Source organism: Cyprinodon tularosa, unplaced genomic scaffold (assembly GCF_016077235.1).
Source record: "Cyprinodon tularosa strain WSP-4 unplaced genomic scaffold, ASM1607723v1 ctg573, whole genome shotgun sequence".
NCBI classification, from domain to species: domain Eukaryota; kingdom Metazoa; phylum Chordata; class Actinopteri; order Cyprinodontiformes; family Cyprinodontidae; genus Cyprinodon; species Cyprinodon tularosa.
The window spans coordinates 229,952-257,832 of NW_024039311.1; the positions used below are offsets into that span (position 1 = coordinate 229,952).

Genomic DNA, 27,881 nt, shown 5'->3' on the forward strand with positions numbered 1-27,881 from the left:
GCTGAAGCAGTCTGTCCAGAGGCCATATTGGAATCTATGCAGTCGGCTTATACTTTGATGGGACTCGGTTTCTATCGTTTTGACACTCTTCTAATTGCTCTCTTGGCTTTAAACCCGCGGGATTTCTACGGACATTCTGCCCGAGACTCTGCAAAGTCCGTACGGCGAGTTGTCTCCCCTCTCCCGTTGAAGAAATGAGTCCAACCGATGCTAAACGAGGGGCTAAACGCAGGAAGAACAAGCGGGGCGGTGGCAGTAGCTGCAGTGCTGTCTGCAATAGCAGCAGTGGCAAGGCCGGGGCTGCACCGGCCTTAGGCTGTACAGGAACACCAACACCTGCCTCGGTCGTCAGCTTCCTCACATCTGGGAGTCCCGGCAGTGGAAATATCGGATCCAGCGCGGCCATAAATGGAGAGGTAAGAATGCATCTCAGAAAAATGTCACTACTGTTGTGTTACCAACGATAAATCTGATTAGGGCCCAGAGCTGATCATAAGAATACAGGCTAATTCATACATGTAGAATAGCTGGTAATTAATGTACTTTACTACATCTTAACATACTCGTCGTGTTTGGAAATATCGTATCGGTCACTTAACCTGGAACCCAGCATATATACATGTTTAAACCTACTGTTATATTTCGTCGTTAACGTTAGGCTAACTTTGTTGAGCGAACACTGACTTTCTTACGTTAGCTAAAGTTGAGAGATTCTGTCTGCATCGTCATACACTTTGTCGGCAGGACATATTAATATGAGCCAATGCAGTCCGTGTAGGTGGAGATTAGCTTGGTCAATACAAGATTATTAGGGTTCAGCGCAGGTGGTTTACAGCTAACCACCAATGCTAGCTAATGCTAATACTATTAACAACCCAGGTACCCGTCGGCTTTCGATTTGTTTTACAGGTTTATGTTATGTATAAAGGTCTTCTTTTCAATTCGGCTTGGTCACAGAGGCAACATAATATGCAGCTAACCGCTAATACTTTCTAAATAAAAAAAAAAAAAACAACTTTAACATAGGTAAACAATAAGGCACATACAGTTTTACAGCCAATTATATGAATGCTAATTCAAAAGTTACTCTCTTACTTAGCCTTAGTATTAATATAAGTCAGAAATGTCACTATTTTGAAATGTATTTTATGAAGCTTTATTTCAGAAACTGGTTACTTGAGGTTTATGTCTCTGTTAAATACAATAAAACAAGTCAGAATCAACATACTGTAGATACAAGCTCAACCTTTTACAATGTTAGCTGAGCTCTGAAGGTTTAAAAGAGTTTAATGAGCCTAAAATGATCCAACTTTAATATAAACACTTCTTTACACCACAAGAAAGGTGCAAAATCGAACATACAACGATATAGAATTAAAGTATTATATTTTATCTATATAAATTCATAAAGATTATCAGCATTATCATGGTTTGCTATGCTTTAATTCTTACCTTAAAAGTGTATCCAGTACCATAAAAGTCTTATTGCACTGTGCATGTTTTATATTATTATGTTTTATTGTCATTGTTGTTACTAGCAGTAATAATATTAATCACATAATCTTAAAATATAAACTACTCATTAACATGCAGAACTTAATATGTTGTGGATTGCTGCGAAACGTTAAACAAATGTAATTAATTCTGCTAATTTGTAAAAACTGTAGATGTTTTTCTAAACTTGAATAATATATTTCTGTTTTACTTAAGGTCAAAGGGAACAGCAGCATTACTCCTCAGTTTGCAGAGGGACCAGTGAACGCTGAGTTCTCCGGTGTTCTTCAGGTAAATTTAAATCGCTTATTATTAAGTCAACATAACTCAGTCACAGATTAAATATTGTGAAGCAAAATACAGCGAATACTGTGATTAACTCTGTTTATGCATTTGTTCATGTGTGGCTTTCCTTCTCTAGACGTGCTTTGCACTGTAGTTATAATCCTTTAAATAAGGTTCAGGGAAAACCTATGCTGGACCAACGTTTTTGTAAAAATAATTTTCATTGTACAACAAGGTTGGTTTATTCTAAGTTATGTTTTGGAGAAGTTTTTGCAGGTAACGTTGCTGCATGTGGTGGCTTAGGGCTGCAAAATTGAGCATACTTTATGGTTTTCTTTCGGGGGAGAAAAGGTTAGTGGTGAGGGAATTGCCATTACTATTCTGTAATGTCGCAGGATGCTTAGTGAAGCGCCATCTTTAGGGCGAGCCTGAATACTGTAGGGGGGTCTTTCTATATTTTGCTCTTAATTAAGTTCCTAAAGCTCCAAAAGGATATTTCTACACAGGTGGCATTTGTTTCTATAAAATCTGGCCTTTTTAATGAGGCTAGATGAAATTTGCTCCGGCGTCAATAGCTATGTGTTTTTTTTTTTATGTATATCTTAGTGTTTTTTGACAGCTTTCTAGCCTCTGTGGTTAAAAAAGAAATCTATCTTACCCACATATTGCTATTAAGGTATATCTCGTTTTCAGTCCAGGTTTTTAGTGTTTAAATGAAAAGTCTGGTTGGCAAGGAATGATCAATGGACAATTATCTATACCTAAAATTAATACGTTAGTAGTTATTGAATGAATTTAGCATTAATCAGTAAAAAAATAAAAATAATCAGTTTTGTCTCGATCACGGAGTCTGAGAGTGGCCATTTTTGCCCAAATATAGTGACACCTCACTCCTGACATCTTCCAGCAGTGACGTCACAGTGCGGTAAGCCCAGTGCCATTCTCCCCGCTTTACAAGCAAAGTCAATGGGAACTACTAGACACATCTGCAATCAACAACAATTATTTTAGATTTCGAGAGGACTTCACCATACATTCGTGAGAGCTATAGTTAAACTGACAATGCCCCTGTTCAGGTAGTTGGATGTTGTAATACATTGGGTAAAAGTGAAAGAAAAATTAGTTATATCACCTTTCCAATTCATAATCCACCACGGGTTCGTAGTTGGATTGCCAACTTGAAGAGGGAGAATTTAACATTGAAGTTTCTGCCAGAGAAAAAAACACATATGTAGCCAACATTTAGAAGAAAAATGTTTTTAAGATGACTTGGATAATAGCGCGTTGTGAAAAACACCAGATAGAGCACTGGGACTTGATCAACAGCCGATACCACACCGTGACGTCACAAACCAGCAGGTGGCAGTAGTGTTCGGTGACAAACATGGATGTCTCCAGTAAAGCACATAAAAAAAATACTCTTAATTAAAAACACCTATCATTTATTGATCAGTATGTAATAGTTTCATATTAAAAGTAGTTTGAATTCTGAATATGACCTGACTTTAAAGTCAGTCATTTGCATTCATCTCTGTATCAGTAAATTAACTTTGAAATCTCAACTTGGTTAATAACTGAATTTCTACTGCACAGTTTTCTCTACCACACATGGTTGTTTCTGTTATTGATCCTGGCACGTTTAGGCATTTTTAAAGGGCTCTGTGTTTCATATAAAGATTCACCTAATGGAAGCTATTTTATGTTTAAAAATGTATATACAAAATTTGAGTGTTTTACTCCTTGCTAAAGTGAAATCCTCTCAAAGACTAGCCAAGTTTCCACTTGAGATGTTCCAGACTATTAGAATAGTAAAAACTAGCTGTTGTTGTAAGTAGGGATGGGCAATTTAGTGCATTTGTAGTGTAATTGCGATTATATAAAACCCAATTTTGTTATCCCAGATGCTCTCAATTTTTGTCGGGTTGCATTAAATAAGCCTAAAACAATGAATAGGGTTGGTATTCATTCAGACTCAAGAAGAGATACAATTCTGATTCTCAAGATTTAGAATCAGTTGGTTTTTGAATCGGGTAGAATTAGATCTGATTGCAAATTGGATTGTTGGTATTAAAAACGTTAGTTTGAGCTGTCACTTGAATTACGGCATAGATGCAGCATATTGATACCAGTATTTTATTAACATTCAGCAGCAAATTGATAAAGTAATGGTATTTATTGGTGGCTTTAAGGACAGTGGAAAATTTGTTTAAAATAACTATCTTTGGTTATATGTATTGGTCCTTAAGATTAATATCAGAAATTGATTTTTTTTTTTTTTTGCACATCCCCAACAATCACTTTCTCACTCCAGACCTATTGGTGGTTAAAAGCATTCAGAGAGTTTTTTTTTTTTTTACTTCTAGCATGCATGCTAATAGAAGTAAGCGTTTGGTGACAGTAACTCTGGATGAGCAAAGTTTTAAGGTCATGAAAAGAAATTACCTCTGCATTAACCACATGCTTTTGGTTATTGCAGAGGAATATTTAAATAAAAAAAACAATCGCAATTTTTATTTTCAGCAATGTCTCTCTGCTTAAATCTGTTTTAGCATGAAACAGTAAAAATGTGATGATCTGGGATTTATTCTTTTTCTTGAACAAGTGTGAAATATATTTAGATTACAAAGTAAATAATTCAAATAGAATAGAAATGCTGAAGTATACACTGATTTAATTTACTGCTACTCTGAAGATAAAAATCTGAGATAGAACATATCCTAACCATATTTTCAGTGTAGCTGTTTTATCATTGTTGAATACTTCAATTTAAATGCAATTACTGCTCTTATTTGGTTGCTCTGTCAGCTAAAGGCATGTTTTACAGTCTCTCCACTACAGTTAACGATTAATCAATTTCTAAATTAGTTGACGATTATTTCAATAATTGATTAGTCATGATTTATCTGATCGTTTCAGCCCTAGTATGAAGTCTTATAGAATGTTATTGAAGCTTGGAAAACTATAATGAAAAAAGTGCTTCTCTGTATTGATCACTATAAAAATCAAATAAAAAGGCGCCTAATGCAGTTCTGTTTGTCTCCTCTGTATCTGCTATGTAGTAATATACACAGGAATTAGAAGAACTGAAAGTACAAACTGGTCAAATCTTAGAAACAATGTCAGAAAGTTAAATCAAAATTACTTAACAAGGAAAAATGGACCATTTCAAAGTAACCATAACAGTTGTTATTGGCCATTAAAAATAAACAAACCATACCTCCCAGAGATGTAGGTTTAAAACTTACTAGGAAATTCTTATGGTTTTATAACATTGAAGCAAATGTTGATATCACACAGATTAAAATGGGAATGTGTAACATGAATTGTTTCTAAGTAGGTAGATGGTAAATTATGTCGCATCAATATTAGTTGATAATTAGTCTACTATCTGGGAAGCCAGCCTGCATGTGGCTGCTGAAAAGACCATGCCTGTTTAAGCATTAGAACAGCTTTTTCTTACAAATAGTGAAAGGTAGTGCTTCAACAGCCTGCAAGTAAACACTTAGTCCTAAGGGTAATTTAAAACCAGCATGCATCAGGACAACATTTGAGTCTAATACAGAAAAACCCATACCCAGATTGAAACCAGGATTTGATCGCTACAAGGCTACAATGTTAATAGCACCGCCATATAGTCCATTTGAAATCTTAGAATATCTTGATAGCGGAGACCTGCCTGTTCTTAGGTGAGACTAAGAAAAAATGGTGAAGGCTGAACTGATATAATGTTTTTGCTGAGCTACCACTACTGTGTTATAGAAAGCCAAACAGTTGTTTTCCCTTTCTTCCTAAGCTAATATCCATTCTTTGTTTTTATTTCCTCTTTAACCCCTTAGAAATCTTTGATTTTACTGCCAGCATTGGATCCTTTAATGTAACTGGAGCGCATTATAAAAACATTAGCTTATGTGAAGCACTGCAGTCAACTTCTGTCAAAAAATTTTTTTTTTATTTTGTTGTGAATTAATTTCTTAAAACCAGAGATATGATGGGTTTTAGTTCGGTAGTATTTATTAAGGCATAACATTGGGATGGAATTGCAAGCGTTGCAGTTGCATCCGTGTATTTGAAGCGATTTTATTGCCATTTTACAAAAATATTCAAAGAATAATGGTCCATTTAGGTGATACTGCTGTCATGGTAAAAATTCCAATGTGCCAAAAAAGTAGGTGATATTAACTATAAAGACCAGAAAGATTGTATGCTAAATATAGGGTAACTTTTCTTTTTGTATTTGGTTTATAAAGGTTTATCTGGCTAATAGTGGTTAGTAACAAGTCATTGAAATGTTTATTTAAAAATAGGCATGTGTACTCCACATGTTAATTTGATCTCTTTCACCCACGATCTCTCCTTAGACGCCGTTCACGTTTGGCCTTAATCAGCGGGCGCCCTACACAGCTGGAGATCGCTGCCTTTTGTGCCGATGCGAGCGCAAAGATAGCAATGTGCCTTCAGAAGCTGGTATCAGCGGTCAGAACGGCACAGCACAGCCCCCCAGCACACCCAGTGCCCTGCAGCTGCCTCTGTGGGTATGCTCTGACTGTAGACATACAGTGGAGAAAGAAGACAGACGGACAACTCTAGAGCAGTCGTTAGGGGTGAGTGAGCTTTATTTAAGGACGACCAAATTATGACTTAACATGCAGTGTGAACAGTTATATCTGTATTTCTCTCATCACTGCCTCCATATATGGGTCTTAAAAGCCGATATATATTTTATTTATATATTAATATTTAAAAAAACTGAACATGGAAATACACGGGATATGCATTGTTCAACTATAGTCCAACTGAAATTTTCTTAATAATCATAAATATGATTCGAGACAAAGAAACGAAACATAGAACTATACAATTTAATTAAGCTTCATTAATTTTAGCAGTTTCAACATAGGACTAAATCATCATTTTTTGTAGAGCTGATTAAGATATTGCCTTAAATTTGGGTATTTTTTTATTTTTTTTGCCTTACTGCTGTTTGAGCCCCGACTAACCTGAACAGTGCAGATGCTGCATCCAGCAGCAAAAATTGTTTTGTTTTTTGTTTTTACATCGTCCACATTTTGGATGATGTCGATTAATGAGCCAAAAACTAAAATTAACCCTATACATAAGCCGCTGATTAAACAGTCGTGGTCTACTCTACTATAAATCGTCAAGGAACTTGTTATATAGAGAGGTAACATGAGTACGTTAAAAAAAAATAAAAAATTTGGTTTAAAAATATGCTCCACGGAATATCAAGTTTGTCACAAGAATAGCAGCCTGGGGGACAAACACTGCAGCCTGTAATAAATGGGTAAATGACATTAAAACTGTACAGTGAACCACAGTGAGAGTAATCATTTACAAATGGAGAAAAGACGTAACCATGGTAAGAGTGGCGGGCCTACCAAAATTATGATGAATAAGATAATGACACAGAAGAACATCTAGACCTCTAAAGGCCGTAATTACCAAGAGCCCAGGCAGCAATGACATCCATGACAGAGTTGGCCAAACTAATGCTGAGCTAAAACAATACAAGTATCACATGTGCCAAAAAAGATCTTGATGATTGTTGTGTTCTTTGTTACTTTTTTACTTGGCAGATTTCCACAGTAGGAGGAATTATAAATCTTGCCTTATATCAGAAATCATTACAGAGAATGTCCGGTCTGTAAGTCCATCTCATCAGGCTCAAGAAATAAACTGTTTTATAGTGGTCTAGTCAAAGCCTGGAATTTAAAACCGAGACATTATCATTGTCTAAAGATCTCTCCTATGTGGCTAAATTGCTCCATAAAGAGAAGTGAAGCACTGCAGCATAAATTACTTTATACCACATATAGAAAATACATAGATAGGTGTGGCCCAGCCAGTTATTAGTTCATTACCGTATTTTCACGACCATAAGGCGCACCGTACTAAAAGGCGCACTCTCAGTTATGCGTGCCATTTCTGTATTTAACACACACATAAGGCGCACTGGACTATAGGGCGCGTTTTTTATATAACGGTACATGTCCTCTACTACCTTTAAATACCTCTACTGCGTATTTAAAAATACAGCGGGGGCAAAACTGAGTATGATTGTGCTTTATTCATATATTTATTACAAACTATTAATCAAACCTGGGTGCTGGCCGTGAGACAGACACATCGCAGATGACACAGCGCTGTGATCACTCCTAAATTAACTTCAAATCCTGAAACCTGCCGACGGAATTTGTTCGCTTTTATTACCGGTATCCTGGTGCCTGCAGCTAAAATTATTTAGATGAAAAACACCTGCCAGCAGCCGCGGTGAACCCGGAGGCTACCCAGCCTAGAGGCTGCTGTTGAAGGGATTTCTCCTGTCGGCGCACCGCTGGTATGTGGGCGTCTGAGCGCCTCCGACAGAAATAGATAATCTGGATGAACTGACTGCAATTATTAAGTTTTCAGGTGGTCTTTCTCACTTAAAACATATTAAAACTACTTTATTCCCACTGATCACAGCAAATATCATCACAGCTGCAAGATTTAGATTATTTAGATGAAAAAACACCTGCCAGCCGCCGCGGTGAAGAGGAGGAGACCCGCCCAGAGGCTGCTGTTGAATTAAGTTTTCAGGTAGAAAAATAGAGCGGGAGCAAAACTGAGTATGACTGTGCTTTATTCATGTATTTATTACAAAGTATTAATCAAACCCATCAAAGTCATCATCCTCTGTTTCTGAATTAAACAGCTGCGCTAAATCAGACATGCCAGTTTCCCCTTCTTCGCTGTCAGTCACTTTCCGTGCAGCGCAGCTCCTCAGAAATAATGCCTGCTTTTGCGAAAGCTTGAACAACAGAGCCAGCAGACACGTTAGTCCAAGCATCTACAATCCATCCGCAAACAGTGGCGTAACTTGCCCGGCGCTGCCTTCCACTTATCCTGAAACTGTGGTCTCTGTCGGTCATCCATCGCTCCCACGCCGCTCGCAGCCTTACTTTGAACGGCCGCTTCACACCGATGTCGAGCGGTTGAAGTTCCTTTGTCAGACCCCCGGGATAACGGCGAGCACAGCGTTCATTTGATTCACCATGTTTTTCTCATCAGCTGTGAGACGGGCACGCATGGAGTCACAGATTAACTGCGATGGTGATGCGTGAAAAAAAACACCTGTTCTCCTCACATACACCTTCCTCAGCCACGCTTTCATCATCTCCTCATCCATCCAGCCCTTTTCATTTGCGTTAATGTCATATGTCATCAGAGCGCTGTGTCTGTCTCGCTGTCGCAGCGCCTGCTGCTCAAAACGCGCTGCGGGACCTTTTGCTGCACCTATACGCGCGTCAACCATTAACTTTGCATTTAAACTCGCTGCTTCTGCTGCACCTGCTGGGTCCGGTTCACACCGATGTCGAGCGGTTGAACAGCGAGCACAGGGTTAATTTGTTTCCCCATGTTTTTCACATCAGCTGTGAGATGGGCACGCATGGAGTCACATATTAACAGCGATGGTGATGAGTGGAAAAAAAACACCTGGTCTCCTTACATTCAGCCACTCTTTCATCATCTCCTCAATGAGGTGGTCTCAAAAGTCGCAGTTACAACACACATAGGGCGCACCGCACCAAAGGGCGCACCGCACATTTTGAGGGAAAAAAAGGACGTTTAAGTGCGCCTTATAGTCGTGAAAATACGGTACTTTTATAGAGTGGGAAATTGGTTTTATCGCCTCTTCCCCATAATAAAGCAATGGCTTATTTAACCCCGTCAACATCAAAATCAATGAAAATGAATTGCAAAAAAATTTAAAGAAATTTTTGAATCTTGCAAATTAACAATTATAACAGTAAATAATATCACAGGCTTGCCAAATGTTTCTATGTCTGTACTGAATGTATAATAAGCTGCATTAGAGGATTCACACATTATCTGAGCTGTTATATTTTCAACAAAAGGTGTAGAGATTGATGTGTATTAGTATTTAGTTGTGATACGTATATGTTTTAACTGAAAAAAAAAAAAAAGATTTGACTGTGCAGTTTGACTTGTATAGCTGGTGCTGTTTGAATAGATAATTCAATGTTAGTAATTGAGAAAATAAGACAGCTTTCTTGAAATGCAGCTGTTGCTGTTTAAAAAAAAGCATTTTGTCAACAGCCACTTTCAGATCAGAGGTTTTGTCTCCCAACTTAAAAACCTTGTGTGTATTAGTTTCTTCTTCTAAAAAAAAAGAAAAAAATTAGTTTTTATTCTTTAGAGGAAGTTATTGCAAATTCAATATTTTAGAATTTAAAACAAATATCGTTTGTAATTATTGTAAAACAATTATCTTTTTTAATTTGCTGTATTTGCAATAGAGTCAGGACTTCCTGCTGCACATGCCTGTGACTAATGGAAGCCTGGCTCAGACTGCAGCGCCAGCTGACAGGCTCACTACTGCTGCGCCTACACTACCCATGCTTCCTGCTCCAGACCTTACCGCTCCAATGCCTGCTGACACGGTGTGCAGCTGTGAAACCTGCAACGAGAGACGGCAAGTTCAAACTAAACGGACAGAGGGAAACTCGTTTCAAATAAAGGGAGAGTAGTACTGGGGTTTTTATACCATTTTGTTCAAATTACAGAGAGATATCTGCTGAATCGGAGAGGGAGTCGCAGCAGCTGCAGAACCACTGGTCTGAGGTTCGTTACCTAGTGCGTTGCATCTACCGGCAGACGGGAACACCGCTCGCAGACGACCAAGATCAGCCTTCAGAGAGGGATAAGGAAGGCATGAAGGAGCTGGTGGACAGGTACAGCATGATCAGTGTCTATATTTGTCCAGTAGAGGTCTCTCTTGACTTGTTAAAGCTCTTCTTAAACGGAGCAGGGTTTCTAACGTGTCCCTTAAATGGAACAGAAATATATAGCTACTTCTTTGAACATAATAATAACTCATAACATTACATTATGTGGCTTTCTCATGCAGACTATGTGTAAAAGATCCATATCAGCTCTACCAGCGATTGGAGCAGCAGGCTCGGGAGTATGTCTTAGAAATGAAGGTGCGGCTTCTGAAGAACCTTTCCGGAGGCTCAAAGCCTGCAGGACCTCCAGGAGGGACTGTGGCTGCAGCACAGGGTCCACCTCAGGCCCACGAGTTTATTTCTCTTCTCCTGGAGGAGTACAACGCTTTGTGCCAGGCTGCACGCACCATCAGCACCTTCCTTCTCACCCTGGTTAGTTCCCCTTCTCCTGCTCATTAAGAATGTTTGGTCCCCTTATGGGAATTTTCTAACTGCTGTATTTCTCTCTTTTCTTTTGTTTCAGGAGAATGAGCACCTTCAGAAGTTCCAGGTGACTTGGGAGTTGCACAACAAGCACCTTTTTGAGAATCTGGTCTTTTCTGAACCAATCCTACACAACAGTTTACCGGCTCTTATTGCACAGCTGAAGTAAGATATTGTTTCCATCTGGTAATGACATTGGAAATATGGAATGTATTTGTTTTTCTACTAAATTGAAGTCATGATGAGTGCTATTTTCATCTTAGCCAGGTCCCCAAAATTCAATTTTTCTTCTTTTCAGACATGGTACATCCTCTCATGACTCGTATAATGAAGACATGTATCGGACTTTGTTGGAAAAATACCAGCTGCTGCAGCAGGAGATGGGTTCTGTGGCCAGTGTGTGGCAGGAATGTGAAAAGAGGATTGATGATTATGTAGATGAGCAGGTATTTGCCTCAGAAATAAAACCGAAGTCCAGCCTAAGTGGTTTTATTTGAGGGTTATTCTCACTCTTTTGTGCCTTTCTTTAGTTACTTTTTAAGGTGGAAGGTCAGAGTCTGACCAACCAAAAAACAGAGCCCCACAAGTCCTTGATCAGCAAAAATGTAAGTTTAAATTAAAGATTATTAGTCCTCTTTTATCTCTATTCGTATAAAACATATATGTATACAATTTTTATGTTACTTTTATCATCTGTTCCTGTCAAGACTTTAAAGACAAAGCAGCGAATGCTAAAGGAGGACTGGGAGTTCTTCAAGCAGAGAAGGTTCATTGAAGAACAGGTAGGTGATTTGTGTTTGAGGCAGACATGTTGGAGGTTTAAAATAAATCTAATTATTATATATATTTTTTTTGTCATTTTATCTTTTTAGTTACCCAACAGTAAAAAACCCTCCGCTGGAGACAACAATTTCACAGACACTATGAGGATGCTCTCTTCCCGTCTTAGTATTCCCGATTGTCCAAACTGTAATTATAGAAGAAGGTACGTTTGTGTCATTATAGGCTTGTCTGTTATTTTTTTCAGTGGCATATGTTTTTAGGTTTTTATTTTTATTTTTTTTCTTATGAAAAAAACAAAACTGAATCCTTCCCTGCTCCCAAAGTGATCTGTTATGACTCTATTATAGATTTGGTTTGCATTTCCTACAGAAGATTCGGTGGCTTTTTGTGGAACCTGTTAAAGCGGAATGTTTCATCAAAATATTTTTTGGGGAATTATCAATATTATTATTGCAGATGATTCTTGCATAGATCATATTTTCTGCCTGGCCAAAAAGTGTACCCATTAATAATTGGAACACCTTTAGCTTTGATTCTAGCATTAATTTGCTGAGGCATTGCAAGTTTCTTCATTTTCACCGGATTGTTCCCATAAAATGTTTAACACCAATATGTTGTATTGATTATGGGACAGTCTGACCACTGGGCAAAGCCTTGTTTTGCTTGTTCAAAAGATTCCCAATGGGGTTAAGGCTTGGACCTCTCTGGTGGCCAATCGCTGTTTCAAAATGTTTTCTGAACCAACTCTTGAGCAATTTGAACCTAATGAATCTTGGTAGTGTCAGTTTGGAATATGGCCGTGCCCTTAGGGGAAAAACAATCCACAAGGGATTAACCAGTATATTCAGGCCATCGGCTAACTCAGTTTTTGAGGAAACTTTCCTGAACCTAGACCTGGCCAGCTGCAGAAACCCCAGATCATAGCACTCCCATCTCAGACTTGCAAAATAAGCATCAGGCATGATCAGTTAATCTGCTTTTCTTGTCATCCTGATGTACTAAACACTCTGGAACAGGGTAGAACTTTATTCTCACCTGTAAACTGTAGCCTTTTCTTTTAACTAGCCATACTGAGTGTTTTTCTCGTGGCTACACAGCGGCTCAGTCCTGATTAGTTCCTTTCCTTTTTGCATGTGTGGAAATGCTCCACAGTATTAAACATACCTAATTTCTGCTGAATGTTTTAAGTGCTCACCATCAATCAGGATTTCTTCCTATACACATTTCCTCCTCAAGAAGTATGGTCTCCCATTATCCTCTTACCCAAGATAGTTTCTGCAATCTCTTTAGACATTTTGTCTGCTTGAAGCAAGCCATTGAATCGGCCCTTCTTAAAATTCTCATCTATGACCCTGGGACGTGTGTTTCAACAGGACTGTCTAGAAATGAGAAGCTACTCATTGCATCAGCTGGGGTTAAAGTACAACTTGGGTTGCTCCAAAGAAACTATTCTGCCCGCATAAAAGTGAAAAAAAAAAAAAATGAAAATCATCTCACAAAATTTGTACCTAGAGGACCGTGGATTTTTTAGGGGGTTTGGACACAGTTTCAGCTCTCAGCAGTACACAGGACACAATGGCGAGCAGAGCAACCCCAGTCATGATGATTTTTTTTGACAGAGCGGTTGGATCTCTTACCATCATTTTCATCAGAGAGCGAGAAAATGTGGGGGCAAAATAGGAGGGTATGCTCTGTAGTCCAATAGCCCTGACCTGTACTGGTTTGAGCGATTGGCTCAGAAATAATGTGTGGCAGCGCCCTCCTCCCACATATTGATAGTAACCGTCAATAAATATTTGAACCAGACAATCTGGATAAACAAAAAAAAAAGTACATTCATATCTTGTGACCCAATGACACGAGATGAATTCCAGGTAACCATTACGTGGGATTGATCATGGAGCATTGCCAGATTAAAACAACAGCCGCAAATTCTTGAGTTAAAATACATGTTAACACAATTCACCCATTCACATGGCCCCCTTCCCCATTAGTCCACCACCATCATAAAAAAAAAATCCTAGAAGGCATCCTGAATGCTAAATAAATATTTTAGACTTTAAATTAAAATAACATATGTTTTTTTCTCATTTTGGAGCATTTTATACTCTTGTATAACTTTCTTTAAAATGTCTAGGGTTTTCTTCATTTCTCTTGTTTCTCCAATATCTTTTATATCATGTGGGTGACTGAAACAAGACTAATGTCAAATTATTATACTAGGCTAAAAGATGACACAGAGTTGCTTTTATCCAATTGTAATATATTTACACATTTTTTTTTATCAACCTTTAAATAGAGGCAAACAGCATTTTAATTTCCTCTTATGACAAAATCATTGAATTTATTATCAGTCCCTATGCAAACCACAGCTAGTGAAGTAAGTTACCATGGCTGAGCCAATGCCTCGATCAGATGCAGTAAACCCTTTGTTACTTTGGAAGGTGCCAAACGGGCTGTTTTAGGAGCAAAAGCAGGATTTCAATAAATGTCCAGTAATTTGTCAAAATAAAGCTTGGGAGATCGGTTTATCTTCAAATAAGCTTGTTTTAGGGACCCGTGCAATAATTTTGCATTTTAACTTTTTTCTTTTTACAACCCCACAAACAAATTATATTTGTTTAAAGTGTGATTTTTACTTTTTTTGTTGTTGTTGCTTTTGTACTAGTTTACTAAGAAGTTACAGCTACTGTTGTTGAATTGACTGATTTCTGATGTCCTTCGTGTTTTTTGGGAATGATCTCTCTCCTTATAGGTGCACATGTGATGACTGCAGTCTCTCCCACATCCTAACATGTGGAATCATGGACTCGCCCATCACTGAGGACCTTCACATCAAGCTGCCTTTACAAGGGGAGCCACACAGGGACTACCTTTCAGAGGTGCACCCTCCTAGCCTCTCCTCAGGCAGTTCAGCTTCTGGCTCCAACTCCAGTTCTCCCATTACAATTCAGCAGCATCCAAGGCTCATCCTTCCCGAAGGGGATGTCAGCACTTTGTAAGCAAATTTGCCAGTCTTCTAATATTAGCCAGCAGGGATTGTAAGGTCAGATTTGGACTCGTAATTACCACACCAGAGCTTTTAGGAAAGTATGAAATTTAGTTTCACATATTGTTTAATAGGTCTAGGAAACAAGTTACACCATCAGAGATTAGGTTTAAAATTTTGGCATCCCTATTTTGATATATGGGGTTTTGATGTGGAACAAGGAAAAAGAAGCACATTAATTAAAATGATCCAGATGGGGATTGAACTCTTTGTTTTTGTGGTGTAGAGAATGTAAATGAGAATTTTAAACATGGTCAGTGGATTTAAACTGCATAAAGTTTGCCTCTGGATCCCAAACAACTAGTAAAGATTAGGAAAAAGGAAGGAGGATCACCGGGCTGTGAGTTAGATACGTTCTGTTCAGGCCATTCTCATTTTCACAATTGGTTTTATTGACTTTAAAGCTAATGTAGTCAGCCCGGATATAAAAAAAAAGCTGTGAAATTACTTTTTAACAAAAAAATAATATATATATATACACATACATATTAAAAAACACATTTTAAAAGTGATTTATTTTTTATAAATAAAAAAAATGTGGAGCCTTGTAATAACACATTCAATACTTTGTGCACTCATGAGGTGTTGCACCATTAGTGACTGTTGGGTGTTAGTCCTGCATTTACTGTCAAACAATGATTAAACCTCTGACTTTTTTTCTTCCCTCTCTGACTGTAGCATTAGCGACGATGACGAAGTGCCTCCTTTGTCCAGTAAATTTAGGAACATCTACCCTATGAACAGCTATGAGGACAGCAGTGCGGTTTCAGCTGCTGTGAACGGACTTCATCACAGCATCAACGGGGAGGGTGGAAACGCAACACTCAAGCCAGGGGTGAGTTATCTGTTCAAACAAAATTACCCAAGATCGGGTGTGAATTTCCCTGCTGTGTTTCTGGATGATGAAACTGACTGTGATGATTTAATAATGGATTACTGGTCATTTGTGGAAATTGTCTGCTTTCTTAATTCCTTTCTTTTTACAGTTGTCTCAGTCCCCTCAGATTACCAGCAGCAGCAGCTCATCGGAGGGTGATGAGGAGGAAATTAATGGTCAGAACAGTGGGGAGCCCCCAGGGAAGCAGGAAGTACTTTCCCTGGGAAAAACTAACAGTCCTCCACCCTCTTACAACCACCAACAGGTATTACAACACTTTATGCAAGCCTTTCTAATGTACTCAAGGCTATTAGGCCACTCCTCTGAGGCCTTAATCTATTTACCTTTACCCTAAACTGCCATCTATCATTTATGTATGAATATAATCTTGTATGAGTTTATGTAAATGTAACAATGAACAGGATATATCACAATTGGGTTTTGACTTTAGATTTCCCCGTGTTGCTCTTTTTTATTTTTTTTTTTCAATTCAAATATTCAAAACCCTTAAAAGTAAGGTTTTACCTGTAAAACCGTGTTACTTTTTTGGCCACCTCAGTAATGCTTGACTTGGTGTCGGTTTCTCGAATAAAATCTGGGAAAACGTATATGTTTTGTGATTGAAGCTTCAGTTGGTGTACTTTTTATTTTGGAATATTTGATGCCACCTTTAGGTAGATCAGGTCCAGCATGCCTGCGAGTGCCACTTGTGCAACCAGGACCCTAACTCCTCTGCTCCAGGCCCTGCTCCCTGCCTGCCCCCCAGTCGGCTCCACTCTGTGCCTCCCTCCACTGTCGAACACCAGTTCTTCACAGACAGCAAGGCATCCCCCGCACACCCTGCCCTCCACTTATACCCACACATCCATGGACACCTGCCCTTGCAGAACTTCTCCCGGCCCCTCCTCCACCCTACACTATTCCCTCCCTGTCCACCTCTCACACACAACAAGGTGAGAAGGGTTTTTTTTTTTTTTTTCCCTTTACTATAATTTTTTGTGTCACTTTTCAGCTATGAAAGTAATTTTAAGGGGAATTTATTGTTGTCTTTTTTTGTGTGTTTTCTCTGGGGATTTCTTTAAGGTTCCAGGAACAGCATTAAGCATAGATGGGTTTCAGTTTTGCTTTTTGTCAGTGTAGTTTCCTTGTGTACCACAAGGGGACAGTCTGATTCTGATCTAGGAAAGCCCAAAGCATTTGAGGACTTAATTGATCCTAATCTGATGGCATTATAATCCCTTCTAATAACAGTTTCCTTCCTTCAGCCTTTGCCCCCAAATCCAGCATCAAACCACCACTCATCCCCCAAGCAGCCGGCCTTCAGCACATCATTACCAGACCATGTATACCAGAACTGCTTTGGTGGGACAGGCGGAGCAGGCGATTGGAATACCTCACTACAGTGCCTCTCTCTTAAGTTTGAAAATCTTTGGGATGCTGCTGTGATGAAGAGCTGGAATCCATCGGTGCTGTTGCCTGAATGTCTGCCAGGTGAGCCATTGAACTGCAGCAGAAAGAGGCAACATGTGTCATAAATCACAAATCGCAGCAAACCGTCCCTCGTCAACAACGCTTTTCTCTTTGTGTTGATCCACAGGTGAAATGCTGGGACCCCCGCTCCCTGATGTGCCCCTTCCGCCAACATCCATCGGCCTCCAAGGGGAGCACCCCCCACTGCCCACACCCCTACCCACGTCCTCCTCCTCATCACTGTCGTCGTCTTTATCATCGTCGTCATCGTCGTGCTCCTCCTCAGAAGCCAAAGAGCCAAAAAAGACTGGCGCCAAGAAGAAGTGTCTCTACAATTTCCAGGATGCCTTCATGGAGACCAACCGTGTAGTGATGGCCACATCTGCTGCCACATCCTCTGTGTCCTGCACTGCCACTACTGTCCAGTCAAGTAATAACCCACCCATCCATCTAGCATCTAAAAGACCCAACACTATAGGTAATATAGGAATTAAAAGTAGAACTTAGGTTTGTACTGATCATGAAGCTTCTTTTCTGATAATTGGTGAACTATGCACCTATGAAAACAAAGGCTGTTGTTCAGCTGTCTTAATCTATTTTAAAGCCTTTAAATCAGTTAAAACTTTAAGATATAAACTTAGAATGGATACGTTATAGAAATCAGTTTAGGGTCTAAGATAATTTAACTGCCTTTTGAAAAACCCATTAAATAATTCAAACCTTTACTTCAAACTGTTACTGCTTTATTAGATGGCTACCTTTTTCCCAATTAAGTCAGCAAATTCTAAATGTTTGATCAGAAAGGCTGTTTTTGACCTGTTGCTGTTTAATCCAGTCTGACAGCAACATGAATCTTTGCCCTAAAGAACATTACAGACAATAAGCATCAGTAAAAATGATGGATGCAACCTGGGAGAGGTTTTACTTAAGAAAAGCATGCAGGGAAATTAATTTCTGAATGAGTGGTAGCAGAGGATTCTACCATTGTTCTATTTACTTGATTTTATCTTAGTTATTGGAAAAAGGACTAGATTTAACGAGGATCTTATAAACCAGCTGCCTAACACAGTTTATGAACAGTTGGTGGTTTAGCAGTCTGGTGGCTGTATTTGGCATCATTATGAAAAGACTAATGACAGAAAAAGACATAAAACCTGAAAAGAAAAAAAAAAAAAGAAAAATCTGCAAATTTGTAGTTTATTATTTTAGGCTTTTCATCATTATGCCTCCTCATATGCCCATAGTTTACACTTGAGCTTTGGCTTTTTGTTCTTTAATACAGGTAAAAAATATTTCATTCCCATTTGCTTAACATATAATCAGTTTTTATTATAGTCAGGCATTTAAATGAAATGTGAATTTAAAAGCTCACAAATACTCGATTCCTGTCATTTAATTCTTACTTAACAGTCTGCCCTAGAGAGCAAATGCATTACTCTATAGGGCAGATTGGGCATCCATACATAAACAGAGGTCCATTTACCTTATTCTTAGGCACTAAGGAATGTATATTTTTACCTGAAAACTTTTTTAGAACAATTGTTTTTAGTTTTGTTCTAGTCCTGGTTTGGGTAATGTGAACCTCAAGAAAGCCAGAAGTAACCCTCTGTGGTCTCCCGCTGACCTTTTTTTTTATTTTTCTTTATCATTAAAATAAAACAAAAAACAAATGTTCCTCTTCTATGAGTCTATGAGTAGACTGTCTATGAGTCTATGAGTAGACTGTTAAAAATCAGTTCAGTCCACCTATTTTCAAAGCTGATGTGAAATTTTCATATTGGGTTAACATTTTCTGTGGTAAATGGTATCATTAGACCATGATATAAATTTATTAAACTGCAAAGGTATAAATTACCAAAGGGATAAAAACACATTTTCTAGGTTGTTTTTATAGTTTTCAAATAGTTAAAAGTTGTAGATGAGCTCCTGTTTCTCTTCAACAGCCATCAGTCTTGTATCGGTTCATCATGCTGCAGCTTAAATCCGAGGAAGAGTGAGGTTATCTCTGCAGGCAGTGCTTCATCAGGGCCTGTGTTATAAATTGTGCACCCTCAGCCTCCTTTCAAAATGTCAATATGATGTAAAAAAAAAAAAAAAAATGCAGCCTCCCCAGACCAAAGAACACCTTTACCATCCTGGGTTTCAAATTGTGGGGTTCCTATTTTAAATGTAGTTGTGGATTACGATGAGGTTAAATTTAGTTAAACACAAAGTGCACAGTAACTCCAAACTCCACAGTAAACAATACAGAGTAGGCTTTGAGCTTAAAGACATGGCTGCTGTGTTTATTCAATGTTAAATATGTTTTTGTACTAAAAAATATCTATACATTTCTGAGACTGTTTTGTTTGGTTTTTCCAGATGATGTTTTTCACAGCCTAGGTAAAGATGATCACAGGCAGCCCATGTCTGCAGCTCCTAGAAGCAACTCCATGGGACTTGCCTCTCTTCCTCCACTCTCTGGCCCCACTCTACCCCCAGCCCCAACATCTCAACTCTCCTCAGTGGGCTCACAGACCTTTCCAAAGATGGCTACTCCACCCCCAGACTTTGTGGAGTCCCATCATGCCCTCTGCCTTCCGCCTGCTGAACCTCCAGCACCTTCAGTGGATGGTCCAGTTAGCGCCCCCACTAGTGTCTGCAGGTATATCTAACAGGTTTAGAGCAAAGGAGATGTTTAAGGAAACACTAAATTTAAAGCTGAGGCTTAAGAAACTTTTTTTTTACTTAATTTTGTCAGTGACCCTGACTGTGAAGGCCATCGCTGTGAAGGAAGTGGATCATATGAACATCCGCCCTACGATGGCGAGGAGAGTCCAGATGAGGATAGCTGCTCCGAGCACAGCTCCTCCACCTCCACTTCAACCAACCAGAAGGAGGGAAAGTACTGTGACTGCTGCTACTGCGAGTTCTTTGGGCATGGCGGGGTAAGAGTGAAAGGATTTATGCTCTGACTTAGTCATAAGATTTTTATTGAACAATGTTTACTGTAGCTACAGTAAGGGCTGAACACTAACCATAAGCACGTAGATGTTTCGCTCAAAGGTTTTTGTTGTTTACATGACCTTGAAGGCTCGTTTGTCAAGAGTCTATTGCAGCAGGACTTAACTGTAACCTTTGTGTGAAAAAGTGCTTACTTCTACAGGGATAGATGGATCTGCATGCTAATTGCAACTCTCTCTACCTTTCTTTTTGGCAGAAAACCCACTTTAAGCGTGTTTTCGCCACCTATAGGGCTGGAGTGAAAAATTTAGTGCATCACTCTTATTAAATGTAATGTGTAATATGAATATCTTTGAAAAATCTTACATTTATCCTTGTTCTGTACTGTTTTTTAATTAGCCACCAGCTGCTCCAACCAGCCGAAATTATGCAGAGATGCGGGAGAAGCTGCGCTTGCGTCTCACAAAGCGTAAGGAGGAGCAACCAAAGCGTGAGGAGCAGCAGCCAGTGATAGAAAGAGATGGAGGGGTGGAGGACCACAGGCGGGTGGAGGACCTTTTGCAGTTTATTAACAGCGCAGACAATAAACCTGCATCCAGCACTAAGGCTGCCAAACGAGCCAGACATAAACAAAAAAAGGTGACTTGTCCTAAATTTTGAAACTTTATTTATTATAATTTATATTTTTTTAAAGGTCATGGGTTTTGGTCTTGACTTCGACTAGGGTGTATTAAAACCTAATTCTACTCAGATCTGTTTCAAGCTACATCTCTGGGTCTTTATCTATTCCCTTTAGATCTGACTGGCTGCCCAAGCCTTGTTATACATGTACGCTTGGTATACATTATTTTTACACTCCATCTAGAGGATTATGTTTAATTCTCTCTTCTGCCAGAGCATCTTTTTCCACATGGTTGTTATTTTCTATAGGGCATCTAGCACACTTTAAATGTCTTTCCTTAAATAACCAACTTTCTTTTTGACACTTTTCCATAAAGACCAGATTTAAAGTGCACATCTAACAGCTATCTTTTGTTAGCAGCGATTGTTCCACCTGAGCTGAGGCTCTATTCAGCCTCCTTTAAGTTTTAGGAGAACTTTTGGCTGCCTCATTGATTCTTAAAGGTTTATATATTTTTATATTACCTAACCCTGCTTTATTTTCTTTAAAAATGAATTGGTCTTATCACAATCAATTACATACAACTAGACTCGGATTAATTATGCAAACGTCATTTGCACTGGTTATAATACAATTGCAATTACACAGTTTTTTGTTGTTGTTTTTTTCTGGTTGTAGAAGATTTAACATTGCTGTAATTTTCCTTTCACTTTACAGCTGTGCACTATTTTGTGTTCTCTTTGCAAAGACCCAAGTGTTGAATTGCAGATGATCAGCTCTCTGTGTGTCTTCATCTTTCAGATGGAGGAGAAAGCTCGCTTGGAGGCAGAGGCCCGTGAAAAGGAGGAGCAGCAGTTGCTGGAGGAGCAGCGACGGCGGCAGGAAGAGGAAGAGGCGGCACTTCAAAAAGAACTGCTACGGCTGCAGGAGCTGCAGCACCATCGCGCTGCCAAGAAGAAAAAGAAAGAGAAAGCAAAGGAGAACACCGCACCCCCTCATAACAACCCACAACCCCTCAAACAGACAGCTCAGAATGTCCTAGATAACCTTCAGAACGGAAATTCGCAGCTGCTTAAAAACCTTATCCACTTCTCTGACCAGAAAGAACACAAATTAGAACCTGTACCCCAGCCCATCTCTCAGCACACCTCAAAGTGTGCCCCTGAAACGAGGCTTTCTAATGAGACCAACTCTACAGCTAATCTCCTCAATGGCGCACCTTCCACTGTTGGCTGTAAAAGTAAAGCCAAGCCATCAGGGAAAGTCTCATGTTGTGACTCCATTGCAAAGAGAGTGCCAGAACTGCCCAAGAGCTCAGATGAGGTCACAAAGACTAACAATACCACCCCCATTATTACAGAAGATACCAAAGCAACACGAATCAGGCCCGCTGAGACCCTGACTTCTACACCCACAACAGAACCACGCAAGGAGGAAAGGAGTAATAGCAGATGTGTCAGTGGAAAAAGGCAGCAACCACAACAGCCCCTTACCCAAATCAAGGAAAGCAGGACAAGCCCCCCTGTGTCAAACCCTTCCCCATCTCTCCCTCCAGCCTCCCACTCTGAGCCCCAACAAAATGGCAAACCTCCCACTGCAGAGTCCCCCCAACCCAAAGGCAAGAGCAAGAAAAGCAAGAAGAAGAAGGGGGACAAGATGAATACCTCTATAGGTAGGTGTCCAACATTCGCTTTAAAGGCAGTTAGTATTATAAAGTCAATAAAAAAAGGTATCCAGTAAGGGGATAACCACCACAGGTCCACGGAAAGACAAAAGATGTAAACAAATAATTGACTAACAATAGAATTGCTGACTTATTTATTTAACCTTTATTTAACGAGGGAAAAAAATCCCATTGAGATTAAAAACCTCTTTTTCAAAGGAGTCCTGGCCAAGAGGCAGCAAAGTTACATAACAGAGATACATGAAATTAAATGACAGGTACATAAAGAAAACATATCAAGTAAAACAATTACAGATCATTGAGGCTGCTTTAAATTCTTTCACTTTCAACTTCAAAGCATTTAAAGATAAAAACTCAGTCAACTTCCAGTTTCTTTTTTTAAAAAAAATTCCACGTACAAGGAGCTGCGTAGCTAAAGGCTTTCTTCCCTAGTTCTGTGTGGGCAAAAGGAACAGTGAGTAACAGCTGATTGTTGGATCTCAGGGCATGAGAAGCCATGTTTTTCTGTTTAAGTAAGGTACAAATGTAAGAGGGCAGCAATCCAAGAAGGGCCTTGGAAATAAAAGTGTGCCAATGACACTGCATTATCGTAGAGAGGGAAGGCCATCCCTCCTGAGAGTACAGGTCACAGTGACGTGTCATGGCTCTACGGTTTGTGATGAACCTCAATGATGTATTGTCTAAAAGAAGGTTAAGTTAATTAAATGTTAATAAATGTAAAAAAAAAAAAAATGTAATTAAGATAAGATAAACTTTATTGATCTCACAATGGAGAAATTCACTTCAAAAGAAGGTGCCAAACGGAGGAAAAGGTGCATGGGGTATATAAAGTGCATCCACATAAATACACATATTTAAATTGAATTGAGAGAGAAAAAAAGAAATAGGACAGAGATTTAAGGTGACTTATAGACATGGATTTGGCGTTGTACATTCAAGTGGTACCGGGTAAGGAACAACAGCAAAGTAGTGAGATAACTATAAAAATGAACTGATAATGAATCTAATCAGTTGAATAATCTTCCACATTTTCACACATTCTGTATAAATCTCACTCGTCTTAAGCAATTTAGATTTTGAAATATATATATAATTAAACTGTCTTTTATTACATTAGAGAGCAACTTAAGCATTTAGTCGAAGCAGGTTCTCAGCATTTATACATTCTTCCTTGTTATTTTTGCAAAAGACTTCTTGTTTGTAAATGTGTTTATAACAACTCAAGGATTTTTAGTTTGGAGTCAAAGATGGAATAAATGTCTCAGATGTACACAGGGACTGTAGCTAAAAGCTTTTACCTTGAAAGCTACAAGACATGAAAAGTACAAGAGACAAAATCTTCTTAACAAGAAATGTGGCGTTTTATTTCGTAGGATCTTCTAATACTCTTATTTCTGAGAAAGTGCTGAAATGCTACCTGCTGCAACTAGAAAATGACTCAATGAACACTGCATTAGGTGGACAGCACTATATCAGTTCTTCATTGGTTGGCCTCCTGGTTTTTGTGCTAAAGCCACTCTGTGGTTTGTGATTGTGTGGGCTGCTCATACTGCTAGTCTGAAGTCACTGAAGTAAGTTTTACAGATAAAGTCAAAATCTATTTTTTTCGTTTGTTTTTCAGATGACGTATTCTTGCCCAAAGACATCGACCTTGATAGCACAGAAATGGATGAAACTGAGAGGGAGGTGGAGTATTTCAAAAGGTATGTGTGTTAACCTAATATAACCTTGACTATATTCTTATTACATTTTTAAAAAGATACCACTTGTAGGGCCATCATATTTATCTACTCTGGTTCCTAGCTTTTGGATAAGCTGATTATGGAACTACATCCTTTAGTGTCCATAAAAACCACCATGCTGTTTGCACCTATCGAGTCCAATTAGCATAGTTGCTGGATTCCATATTTAGCACTTCATAAAAAAGTAAACGCCAATGCAAGTTTGCTGACTAAGATATCAATGTAAGAAATTTTATGTTTTTTTTTTTTCTTTTCTGTGACCTCCATCTTTTTCTTTCTGATCCAGAAATACTAGAAATGGGTTAGTACTTAGAAATTTCTTTGAAAATAAAGTAGGGGTAATAGAATACTTAATTTATTTTATTTTTAAAGGCACTTGCTTGGAGTAACTATTTATGCCCATTTTTATCTTGTGAGAAAAACGTAGTTAATGTAAGAGACATCAATTATTTTCCATGTATAGCAATAGACATGCATACACTATATGGGGGGTGTAGGGAGAGGAAAAAGTATGTATTTACTAGGGGTGTAAATCACATCCATCATGGCGATTCGATTCAGTATCGATTTCCTGACCCAACGATTCGATTATTTTCGATACTTAAGAATACACCACGATTCGATTCGATTAATCGGTTAATTTTTTTTTTATTATTATTTTTTTTTTTTTACACCTTACAGGCTAAACAAAGTTTCAAGTTTGAAATAAATCAATGAAAGCTGTAATATCATTATGCATTTTCTTTAGAAACAACAGCAAATAACAGAAGTAGAAAAGTTGCATCAAAAAATACTGCAAAAATACTGCACAATATCAGTGTAATCAGTTCAATGCAATACCTCGGCTCCAGAGAAACTGTCCAACATATTTTTTTAGAATGTAATAAATATATTCAGGAAAGAGAGATGTTGTGTAGAGAGTTAGACAGGAATAAAAATAAACTAGATATAAGGGAATTGTTTCAAAGGTCATCTGGGGATGTAGTTTTTGGTAGTATTTTTAATTTTCTAAGAAGAACGGGTATTTTAGGGAGAATATAATAGTTTGTCTGGTCCATACTCCATTCTGGAAGGTGGCGGTAATGCACCTATAAGTTGTTTGCCAACCGCCATTAAAAAAAAAGAAGAAGAAGAAGGCTCCAGAGTGTTGCGTCACCGCCCCCTTGAGAGACGCTCCGCTGCTCCTCTCCCAGATTGTAGCTGACCGCAAACAGTGCTGCAGACAGGAGGCCGGCTTGTTTTGTTTTTATGACTGAAATTGCGGAAAACAACTCGTGAAGTTTGACCCGCTAGAAGAGCGAGGTGCGCGAGAACGCTGGGAGCCTTTTTCCAGCTGGATCTTCGCTCTTTTTGCCCCATTGTCCCTCCGTCGTCGGACTAAACTCGTCCCCACTTCCTCTCCGCCTCGGCCGTATCTAGACCCACAGCGTGTAGCCCAGACCACGCTTCAATACTGAGCATAATTTAAAAATGTCTGTGTGAAGCTTGCTGCAACAAACTGCTGTAAGAGTATAACCAGAAAGCGCGGTAGGAGGGCAAAATAGGTTTAGCGGCACCGCAGCACGGGAGGGAGAATTACGCCCAGGAGCAAATGGATAAAAATAGACCGGAGGGAAAAAAACTACATTAATCGATTCTCTTGCGGACGTGTCGATGCATCGATACAAAACGATTATTATTTACACCCCTAGTATTTACCTTTCAGGCACATTTCTAAGCAAGGTTGGTAGTAGGGCGGACCTCTTGTTAAATAGTAGCCTTGTGAGACCATCCTGATCTCGCGAGCTTTCAAGATTTCACTCACTAATTAGTCTGGAGACTCTCCGTTGAAGAAAATTTGGAGCCGTTCACCAAACGAACGTCCAATCAGCGTTGGCTTTGAGGCGGGTTGAGGTGTGATGCATCAAGAAGCGCGACAGTTCAGTCTAAAGAACATGGCGGCTTCCTCAGTCGCCAGATTTGTCGCCAGTCGCTTTTTTGAAAAATAGTCACTGGAGGGGTCTGAAAAGTCGCTGAATTGGCAACACTGCACCTCCAGCGCTGACTTGCTCTGCCGTATTTTTTTTCTTCCCCCGTTTCAGTCAAGTGGATGTGATGACGGCGGTGGCGGATGACGCATTAATCGCGCGACACAACTAATCGATGATGAAATTCGTTGCCAACGCTTTTAAAAGTCGATTTTTATCGATTCGTTGTTGCAGCCCTTCAACTATTTACATTGACTGATACTAAAGCTTTATACCATGTTATATGTTTTAGCCATGTTGCACAGCCCTAGGATATGAGAGTTGGTAACTCTCTTCAGATGTTGACATGGTTCCACTGAATAAATAATCCCACACTTAAGGTTGAATTTTTCTATAAGATTTCCATGCTTGATTCTTAGTAGTAGATATGTCTGTGTAGTGATGGTTATTATCTGGCCCTAGAGGTAAATATTGTAGTGAATTTTAGTCAATGATTGAATCTGTGTTTGTTTATAACTATAAAAATTGAATTTGCTTTGGTAGATGTTTGTTTTGTTTTTTTTGTTGTTTTTTTTCCTAATTGTTTTATGACATAAGCAGTCAAAACCAAAAATTAAATTCCTCGTTCATCTATGTGAACAAATTTGGGCAATAAAGTAGATTCAGACTTTCATTCTATCTCTCTCTTTTTCAGATTTTGCTTGGACTCTGCCAGACAGACTCGTCAGCGGCTCTCCATAAACTGGTCAAACTTTAGCTTGAAGAAAGCTACCTTTGCTGCACATTGAGGGTGTTGTTAACTTATCGGAACACAAATCATTACCCTGATTGCTATATCAAGCCACCCTTCACCCGTGACCCATCACCTTCACCCACTTGTCCCCCCCAGACCTTCTCTCCTGCTGTGCCCAGACCACACCCACGCTGCCTTGCTTTGTTCTTGTTCCTATGTGGTACCACCACAGATCCATCTGGACTAATTTACCTGCAAAGATTCAATGGAAATGATACAAAAAGAATCACAGAAAGCTATTCTACATCTGATTAATCTTCCTTGCGTGCTTGTGTGCTTTTAGGGTTTCTTTTGACTATAATGGCCACCGGCAAACCTGTAGTCAAAAGATGCTTATTATTTCTGGATGGTTTCCTTATGAAAAAAAGAGACTATGGAAACTAGAAAAAAATGTCTGAATTAAAGCTGTATTTGACATTTTGTGGCTTACTATCCTATCGTTCCACGGTGTCTATTCTACTTGATTCACAAGGAATAGGCTTTGTCTGCTGGTTTCCCCTTCCCTCCGCCCCCACCGCCTCCATCCAATTTCATAGAATGGAGGAAGCTGTAATACTTGACAATGTTCTTTTTTTGGTTCTAAGTTCTGTTTAAAATTATTAGGAAATATCCGTTATTTTTCTTTCTTTTCTTTGACCTGTAGCCAGCTTGTGTCAATACTTACAGAATGAAATCGAAAAAGAACAATACTCACACTATCAACATGTTATAGAGTGTATATTGTATTAACACTGAAGCCAGTCCGGCTACTTTTAACATATTGTTAAGTAATATTAAATCTTGTCTTTCTTTTTTGAAAGATGGAATACAGTAGAATGGCAGGCTTACGTGTCTTGTGTCAAATTTTATTTTCTGTATACGGTAAATTAAAACAATATAAAAGGGTAAATGGATCCATAGATTCCTGTAACCATACCAATAGTATATCACCCATAGCTACAT

At 38.9% G+C, this 27,881-nt stretch overlaps 1 protein-coding gene across 2 annotated transcripts; it reads left to right on the top strand.

Moving 5' to 3' along the window:
* On the top strand, positions 1-27,828 carry fam193a (family with sequence similarity 193 member A). 2 transcript variants are annotated; one of them, XM_038306133.1, is made up of 23 exons: positions 1-416; positions 1,711-1,785; positions 6,138-6,380; positions 10,098-10,273; positions 10,365-10,532; positions 10,709-10,958; positions 11,050-11,174; positions 11,308-11,455; positions 11,540-11,614; positions 11,717-11,791; positions 11,882-11,994; positions 14,548-14,790; positions 15,520-15,676; positions 15,828-15,983; positions 16,393-16,671; positions 16,984-17,209; positions 17,316-17,666; positions 19,550-19,832; positions 19,929-20,115; positions 20,531-20,770; positions 21,555-22,425; positions 24,059-24,140; positions 26,841-27,828. In XM_038306133.1, exons 1-23 carry the CDS (start codon positions 195-197, stop codon positions 26,932-26,934), a joined length of 4,839 nt encoding a protein of 1,612 aa, XP_038162061.1. In that variant the 5' UTR covers positions 1-194; the 3' UTR covers positions 26,935-27,828. The 2 variants fall into 2 exon arrangements, with proteins under 2 accessions (XP_038162061.1, XP_038162062.1); XM_038306134.1 differs by having other exon boundaries at positions 17,316-17,618.
* Positions 27,829-27,881: the final 53 nt, after the last annotated feature.

What these genes read in the sequence shown, in the direction of transcription:
- fam193a (XM_038306133.1), top strand. Translation starts at nt 195, where the DNA reads ATGAGTCCAACCGATGCTAAACGAGGGGCTAAACGCAGGAAGAACAAG. An exon ending in GCGCGGCCATAAATGGAGAG is followed by an intron (nt 417 to 1,710) that starts GTAAGAATGCAT and finishes GTTTTACTTAAG; the next exon opens with GTCAAAGGGAACAGCAGCAT. An exon ending in CCAGACATAAACAAAAAAAG is followed by an intron (nt 20,771 to 21,554) that starts GTGACTTGTCCT and finishes TTCATCTTTCAG; the next exon opens with ATGGAGGAGAAAGCTCGCTT.